This window comes from Nanorana parkeri, unplaced genomic scaffold, assembly GCF_000935625.1.
Source record: "Nanorana parkeri isolate BGI_ZX_2015 unplaced genomic scaffold, ASM93562v1 scaffold908, whole genome shotgun sequence".
Classification (NCBI taxonomy): domain Eukaryota; kingdom Metazoa; phylum Chordata; class Amphibia; order Anura; family Dicroglossidae; genus Nanorana; species Nanorana parkeri.
In genome coordinates this window covers 516,713-526,245 of record NW_017307176.1, presented here as the reverse complement: position 1 = coordinate 526,245, position 9,533 = coordinate 516,713, and the positions used below count along the sequence as shown (strand labels likewise).

General features: G+C 36.4%; 1 protein-coding gene across 1 annotated transcript; it reads right to left on the bottom strand.

Annotated features, from left to right (window-relative positions):
• Window positions 1–8,447: 8,447 nt before the first annotated feature.
• Window positions 8,448–9,110, bottom strand: LOC108794874 (neurogenin-3-like). The gene has a single exon (XM_018566006.1). The coding sequence runs from the start codon at window positions 9,108–9,110 to the stop codon at window positions 8,448–8,450; it is 663 nt and encodes a 220-aa protein (XP_018421508.1).
• Between the last annotated feature and the right edge of the window lie 423 nt (window positions 9,111–9,533).

The window sequence follows — 9,533 nt, the reverse complement described above, 5'->3', positions numbered from 1 at the left end:
TTCCATGTTCTAAAGTTCAAATTTGAATCAAACACGGGGGTGTTTGGCCCATCACTACACCATATCATATGCTGCTGTTCAATTCAGCAACTCCTCAAAATGTAAACATAGTTACCATTCAGCTTCTCTTCCATTTCAGCTGTATGTTGCTGCTTAGATTTGGAGCTGGCACTACCAGCACTACGTTTGCTTACAACAAAAGCAGAGCTAGGTGGGAATAGAGAAGGGTCACAGAATATTCTGAAGACTTCACAGAGGAAATAGTCAGATTTTGTTGTAAACTAAAGTCATCCTGTAGTATACCATCAAAAACTAGGGACGATACATTACACTGTTAGAGATTACTGTTATTAAAGGCCCCTTTACAAGTGAATGCCCCCACAACTAACCGTTGGGATCTTAAAACTCCAAAAGGCTGCATTTGGCCTTCGGGCTGCGTATTGGGCACAACGGCTCTGTAGTCTTACTATCCAAATTGCTTAACTAGAAAGTGCTATACATCAAAAAGTACTAGTGACAGATCTTGATAGTTAATGGGTTCTTTGACACTCCAGCTAGTGCCTGGGTAGGAGTGCCAGCATGGGGGAGTATACCTACTCCGACCCTTTTGGGAGCAAGCATGTTGGCACTCCATCCCTGTTAAACTGGTTAAGAGGTGCTTTGATTACATTAAGATTGCATTCAGTAATTGAATGTCAATGTGGAAATACATACATGTGTTCCAAATCATGTTTTTGCCATATAAATGTCATACTCTTGTTGGCTATATCATATGTGAGTCATTCCAATATTGGTGGTTTTAACTAAACAAGATTACTTCCAACAGAAGAAAAACTTCTAAAGGTATGGCATTGGATGCCCTAGGTGGTAAAAACGTTTTGTATATATCGCACATAAATAAAGTTTTTTTGCAAGAAACAGGCTAAGGTGCTTTAATGCATTAATTTAAAAAATAGTCCGTTGACTATTTTTTTAGTGGTCAGCTGATTAGGAGGGAGCAACTACTAGATATAGCGAGTTATATCTGATATGTTTATTACATACTGCATATACAGTATAATATAGTTGTGACTTGTTCTGTAACAGTATTTAATAGTGAATATGAATGGGTACTATAAATTAATAAATGCTAGCTGATCCTTTCCTATTTCTCCCATTGGAACTCAAGCCCAAGGGAAGGGAAGAGAGCAGTCCATTTAAACATATTCCCAGACATCCTTTCTATGACTCCTGGAGAGGAGGAGGAGGATTTGACAAAGAAGAATGGGATAAAGACCGTGGATAACAAAAGAAAGTTAACATCTGAGTGACAAGTTTTAGGTAACGGGCTGCTGCCTAAATTAGACACTGTGGGGTCGCTTGCAGTGAGAATGGAACCGAGTCGGCTAGATTTTCATGCTTGGTAGACATAGAAAGAATAATCATCTTTTAAAATCTTATCAGGAACTCTTTGGATTGTGATTATTTCATTGCTTAGAGAGTGGAAAAGATCCTTTGAATTTGGCCCAAGCGAAAAGATCTGACTTTCTTCCCTGGACAACATGATATTACCTGTTCAGCCTGGATCTGTTTCAATATTTCATGTATACCTTAAAATATAAGTTAAGTCAAGAAACATAATTAATCACGTACTTTGTATTTTTGAGGCTGTAGAGAAAAAATACTTGATTTAGGATGAATGCTACCGCTTCAATTTAGGTCCTTTTGTCTGATTAAAACATGTTTTGAAATGAGAAGCTGAAATCTCATACAACTGGCCCACACAGTGTCCTGCTTCTTAGCTATAGCAAAGGCAATTTACCGTAGATTGTTATAAGGTGATTTAAATTATACCATTGATTATGTAATATACAAATATAAAAAATTCACAATTTAATATTTTTAATTATGGCTGTTTTGAATAATTCCTAAAATCTGATGATCTTACCTTCATGGTAAATAATACACTGTTTTCTCTAATTATAGTAAGTTATCTATGTGTTTACCTGTTCAGCTACTATTATATCTTCTTCTATGTTACATGGGCAGACAATAATAATTCAACAAAAAACAATTGACATAAATTTAACTGCAGCCAATTAAATTGCTTTAAAATGATCAGATAATATTTCCTTTATTGCATGTAATATTCATGTTTTGTGTTACTGTTTATTGTATTGTACAAAGGTTCTGTATAGAACTTGCCTAGCAGTAATTGTTTGTAAGAAATGTTAGTCAGAAGTGATGACAAATATTACCAGTTGTGCCTTGTTTTATAAACCCCTTTTTGCATTTGATCTATACTACCACTTGATTACCTTCAGCAGCAGCTAAAAGTCATTTTTTAAATCTGAAGTTCTAAAAGTTTTACTGCATTCATATGAAAACTTTCCATTGAAAAAAGTTTGTTACAGACAGATAAAAAGACTTGAATTTGAAGAGGTAAAGATCTCTTGAACTAATTTACAAAGATATCCCATTAGTCAAAAAGAAGGCTTCCAAATAGAGATATTTGAATGAGAAAGAAATAGATTTGTTTTCAAGGCAGGATGGCCCAGTAGGGATTTTCCAGGCCATTTATAAATTGTAGAGAAGGGAAAACTGCTCCTGCAGGCAAAATATGTAGCGTGGTAATGGTGATTTGTCTGGCAGCAGGAGTTTGCTGGGACCCTGACAGGGGTCTTGTCAGCATTTAGGGGGAGGTTGTATTGATTTCAATAGCCTAAATGAGACCTGTAATGAAGGGAAGCCAAGCCTTGTGCTCACACTGCACTATTCAGGACCATGGTCAGTGGTGCATTTACTAGCATTGTCTGCATCCGTCTTGGTCCTGACATTAACCACTGTGGTTTTCAGCATTAAATAGTAAAAGCGTAAAATTCACCTATTGGCGGCTTTCAGGGAGAACCTTATAAAAATACTGGGCCAATCTGTTACTTTTTATACCCTCCAGTTGAACTTTTCTATTCAACTTGCAAGCCAATTAAAGGCATTTTATCTCTAATAAAGGAAGGGGAGCTTCCTATTTCAGCCTGAGAGCATGCATTAAACCCTTTATCTCCTCTAGATCTGTATTGTAAGTGTAAATACGTTTAAGGTTAAAAACTCAATTTAAAATGACCCATTTAAAATGTATTTTTTGCACATGTATTTTGACAGTAAAAATGTAAATAATAGTATTGTATATCTATGTGTTTAAAGTTAAAATATTTTATGAATGGACCTTGCTCATTATACAAGTACATGCAGTTTGGATATAAGTAGCAGAAATTGAAATCCAGCTGGTAAATGTAAAACAAAGGCATAGGTGTGTGTTTGTGTTTATATAGGTAGAGATATTTTTGCATGACATAAACTGTGTTGATGTAGTATAGGATCTTGGAATACCTCTGATCCACTGGGTTTCAAATTTTGTCTATTTTCACATTATTTTCTTTAGACTTTATATAAAGACTCTATATGGCTTGTTTTAGAGGATGTTCCAGATTTTACACCCTGTAAAGTCTACTTATGCCCCAACCTGTTTTGCCTAGACTCATTAAAGTCCTCATTAAAATCTCTCCCTACTTACAGTATCTGCATCTTCCTATGTATATTCCATACACGCAAAACAAATAATAGGAGGAAGTGTTGTTATACAAACAACCTTTGTTATTTCCCCTTTGCAACTGCTGGTGACAATTAAGTCAGCCTAAATGCACAGAATATTACTGGCTTTTGAGTTCTTATAGGTATATTAAGCATCAGAGATTTGTAATCCAGGGAATATGCGATTGCCTTATAGGATCAAGAAGGAATTTTTTCCCCTGTTGGAGCAAATTGAACCGTGCTTTATAGGGTTTATTTTGCCTTCCTCTGGATCAACAGTAGGTAATTGGGGCATAGCATTCTGTTTAGGCTTCTTTTTTTTTTTCATATCTCTATAGGTTGAACTTGATGGACATGTGTCTTTTTTTCAACCTGACTAACTATGTAACTGTAGCAGTGGAGATCCCAGACATGGCTGGTATGGAGTAGTGTTCTTTAATTGGTATGGAGTATTTTGCTTTAATTGAAATGCAGTATAAACAATTAAAGATGACAGCATAGCAAAGGACTACAGATGGTTGCTGAATTTCTCTGGATAGGTTTGTGTTTGTTTACCATTTATTTTTATAATGGATTAACACACTGTTGCTAAAAATATCACTCCTGCACAGAAGTTTCACTGTGATTTCTTATAGATTCTGGGACTCTGGAAAATAATTTGACGGTAATGAGTCATCTGACCAGTGCATCAAGCTTATGATACTTCTGTTCTTGTCTGCTGAAGGTTGTCAGAATGCAAGGGGGTAACATGTAGGTTTTGGTAGGACAGAGATACAAATAATTTCTGTATTTCTGAGAATTATGTAAATATTACTTTCAGTGTTTAGGGTTGCATATACAGTATATGCACATTGAGGTACATAGAAATGCTGTGCATTTTATTAGTAGCGCTTGTACTTTATCCTTTATTTCCCCCAGGAAAAATGTATTGATTTGTAAGCAATAGTCTCTCCTGTAGACGGGCTTTTATCTAGGAACCCTACAGAATCCGACAGTAATATCAACTTTAGATTTACCAAAACTATGAAATACTGTATATGGGCCTACGTAAACTTTCCAATCACTTTTTATCTAATCAGGCAGGCCCTTGTTCTACATGGTTGTTGGTAGATCTAAAGGAGATTGTACAGTCAGATTGTAACATGTGTAATGAGCTTAACTGAGTGCTTCACATACCGGTAGCTGCTAGAGGGAGAGTCTTTTATTATTACTGGTTATTTATGTACAGGTAGTTTTAGTGTCTCAACTATTCCACGTAGTGGATATCAGCTCTAGGTAAAAAATTAATGTTATTGACACAAAGTGCATAAAACATTTGCAAATTTAGAGTGTATTTATAGTCAAAACCTTTTTATTTTTTGGGTAGGGAAGGGTTTAAACTCCTTTTTTTTTTTTTTGCTTTCTTTGTCCCATTGTGGAAATTTCCCTTCACTTCTTGCCATGGAAATACAACAGGAAGTAATAGGAAAATAGGAAATCTTGATAAAGTGAAGGGAATTCTGGTAAAGAGTTTGGATTTCCCATTAGATTCTATCTCTGTGATAATGGTCACTTTTGCAAATAGAGAGAGAGTAAATCTACCAAGCAGGGGCATATACCACAATGAAAGCTTGAGGTTCTTATGCATCTGTACTGCATCCAAAACAAAACAAAAATGTTTGGCTATATATACATTTTAACTATTAGAATCATAGTTTCTGAGTTAAGAACTCTGTGGCATTCAAAACAGATCAATGTTGTACTATGTGGCAATGAAATGGACCTTAACTGCAGCCGGTGCACACCTAGGCGATTCCTGACCCCGTGGCAATTGTGCATGGATTGCTGCACGGTCATGGAGTTGCCTAGCGCAGAGGGTCATGCTGTGGGTGCCATTATTTTCTAATGGCACCCCAGTCGCGCCAGGCGGATCACGTAGTTTGCCGCCGCGATTTCGCCCGTGCTTCCGAACACCATTGCAGCTAAAACAGCCGTGTGTTGTATATTGCAAAAAAAAAAGTACATGTACCTTTTTCCTGCGATTGCTGCGCAGATGTCACCCCATTGAAATCAATGGGGCTGTGCGGAAATCGCTGTCTGCATTGTGCAGGACTGCGCGATCCCGGATCGTTCAGGTCTGCATCGGGCCTCAGCATACTGACGTCAATAGCTCCTGCTTAAATTTCAGGTAAAGATTACAATGTGAAATTAGTGTGTGCAGCCACTGAAAACACACCATAGTTCCCCTTTAAAACATAAAATCTCACCCATTGCTGGAAGTTAAAGTAAGCTGTGCTGGACTAATTTATGTTTACCATGTATGAGTTGATGTTTTCACATATGTGCTTTGGTGTCCCACCTTCAAAGCTCTGATAGATACTGTAACCTTTGTTCGTTTTATAGTCATATAGGCATCAGTATTCAGTGACATATAAGTTCGTTGAAATAAGAACTCTGGTTGATAAAAGACAGTAAATAGTCCTTGAAACCTCACATTTGATCTGTTTGTGTGGATATGTTGACCACAGTGTTGAAGAGCCAAATTTCTTTTGTTTTACAAATTGCCCCAACAGCCTCCCTTTTCTTCTGCTAACTGAATTCAGCTGACAATTATTAGCATGACAATGAACATTTGGCCCATAAGCATCTCTTTGTCATGAAGACACATTGCAATGGGGGCAGTGAGAGAATGCTTCTCTTTGGAAGCTGTAATGAAAGGGAGAAGATATAAATCTAACTACTACAAATTGATTCTGTGAAAGGTTTATCTGCATTCACCCCAGCATTGAAGCCCAAGGTTGGGGGCTTGGTTTTTCTATTACTACCAGAGTTTATTACTTCTTGGCTGCTGTAGGTGTAAGGTATGTGCAGTTTCTAAGTGTGGCCTGGGCTGCTTTCACACAGTTAATACTAAGGAATCATGTTTATCTGTAACCTTATTCATCTACGACTTTGTTAAAGGGGTGCTTTATATACAACATTACTTTGTAATGATAGATAAAATATAAATACAGTATCATGATCTAGTGTCTCTTTCTGTGTTGAACTTTCCACATTACGACTAAGTCTGTCAATAGTAAACTTTCTGTGGGCCTGACATTGTGTCAAATCATTGGAAGCGCACAATCATGACACTAGAGCTGCGACCAGAGAAGAAATTAAGCTGTGTGACAGACGGGGAAAAAAAGTACAATAATTTGGGGAAAAAAAGTACAGTATTATGATCATAAAATAGAAACAAAATATGTAACAGAAGAATAAATAGAAGCTGCACAAAATGGAAATAGAGACCCACAAGGAAAGACTTATTTGTATGACAGTTTGAAATAAGTCTGAGTAAGTCAATAGAGCATAAAGCTGTAACCCGCAAATCCTTGAATTATATTGCAATAGAAAATGTACATTGTGTAGAACATCTTTGTGTTTTTGTGTATTTTCTCTACATTTTAGTAATAAGTAATAAGTAATGTAGTGTCCCTCATGTATGGTGTCCCTCATGTATGGCTCTGTTCTGTACTGTGGGTTCCTGTTATAAATGAGGAGGTGAGTCAGAGGGTAGGACTTGCCAGGTGCCAGGTGCATAGCTGAGTACATACCCATGGCACAGGAGAACAGGAAACCAGCAGCCAGCTACCAAGAAACCATTAATCTTATTGTGCTAGATTATATCTGCAGAACTAAAAGTCTTTGATTGTTTGCTTCCTTTCTCTATCTGGATTTTAATTGCCGGAATATGCTATTTTTTTGTATCTATTGACCTGGCACCTTAAATATGTATATTTGTTTAATAACTATAAACAAATTATTAACTTGCTTCAAAATCCAGAGCCATATTTCCTTTAAATCATTGCCTAGGCAGTGTCTTTTTGCTATACCATACTCATGTTTATATATGCCTATAAATATAAGCACTATTATTTACAACTTGTATTCCTTTATACTTAGTGTTTTATATAGCTTATTTAATTATTCATATTGGTCCTGGCTGTATTTGTGTTTTTGCATAATATCCTCACCATACTAATGCATAAACACACCAGAACACATTTTCAGCAGGTAAAAAAATAACATGACTGTTTTCAATTCAGGCCAGATAAAAATATAGAGGACATGCCATCTCCATGCAGATAGCGCAGGAATTGTTTTAGATCTGGAAACCTGGACTCTACTCAGATTATCTTAATTGTAAATAGAATACATTTTTATTTTAGTAGATAAATATTTGTAATACTAGCCTGCCAAATCTGTGTTTGTTTGTTTCCTTGTGAGGTTCAATGGAATTTTAATAATGATTCATTTTGTTGTAGTTGTGATATATAATACACATATTCAATGGAGAGGCATGCATGACACACACACACACACACACTGAAGCCTTTAATGTAAAAAATATCTTAAGAATAGTTTATTGCAATCATACTGTACTGTACAATAATTCAACCATGTGAAAATATTTCAACCATATACAATATTTATATATATATATATATATTTGGATGAATCAATAAATACACAGATTATAAGAAAGATATATTTATATAATTTAAAACCCGTTGGGATGCTTAAAAAACAACAAATCACAGAACATACTATTATTATTAAATTTTTACAATAATTAAGAAAATAAGTGTTTAATCATAAGAGCAAAATTGTCATTTATGTAGAGTTATAAAAAAAAGTGCAAGAAACCATCTTATCTGTTTAACTGTAAATCAAGAGAGGATAAGACATAACATTTAGAAAAATTAAGAATGACAGTGTTAAGGCATGAAAATTTGCCTTGTTGCCTTACACAATTATATAGCACACAGTATTACAGACTGAGCTCGGTTAATTGATCTGTGCTCTGGGCTGTAAATTGAGAAGACTGGAAGGGGAGAAAGGAGGGACAGTGACACTCATTACAAAAACTGCGAAAAGGAAGCAGAGTGCCTTGCACAAGACAGAGGCTGGGAGATAAAATCATCCAAGGAGTGTGTAGGACTGTCACTATGAGACAATGGGGAATAGAGAGACTCCCAATCACTGGAGGAGCTGCAGTTGCTGTTAGGGCTTGCAAAGTCCATCATAAAGCAAGATTTGGGTAGCTTGTCAAATGTTTCTCTCATGTCCTGTTGTGCTAGGTTGAAGATTCCATGGTCAGCAATGCGCAGAGTCTCAGCTAAAGCCCAGATATAATTATGAGCAAATCTCAGAGTTTCAATCTTGGTCAGCTTGGCATCATCAGGGAAGGCTGGCAGGACATTCCTCAGTGTATCCAAGGCTGAGTTTAGATTGTGCATGCGGTTCCTTTCTCTATCATTAGCTTTGGTTCTACGATTCTTCTTCTGTTTTACAATTGTCAGATCGCTCTTGCCCTGGAATCTGGTTCTTTTCCCCTTTTGCTTCTTTCTAGGGGGCTCCCTGGAGTTGGCAAAGGGAAAACCTTCTCCAAGTGGGCATCCTTCACTGCTAACTGAAGGAGCAGGTGAACATGGTAAGGAAAAGGAAGGGTCCTCATTCTCAGAGACATTATAGAAAATGTCTCTCTCGTTACCTTGGATGCTCTCGGTTTTAGGAGACATACTGTAAATTGAAAAAAGAACTCTTTTAATCAAGTTATTAAGAATATAAACTTTTCCTGAACTAGATAAAAGAAGGCTATAGCTAACAAGGCAATAATCAAGTCCAAAAGTGTTGTAAGCAATAGTAACTAGTAAGAATTCATCTTGCACCAGTATTACTACAGTACCCTGAGATCTGACATAAATGTGTTATCACACTTCCATATCACTGTTTGTTCTTTGCATGACTTATTTAAAAAAAAAATCCCATGTAATAGTTATTTGCAAATTTCAGGTTTATCAGTATTTTATAAAAGTCACTTTTGCTAATAGTGCCTATAAGTGTACAAACCTACCTATAGTGCCAGGCTGTAGATTTCCAAGAACTGGTGAGTGCTGGATAAACAGGATGGAGGAAAAGGTGCAGACAGCTGCAGAAGTGGA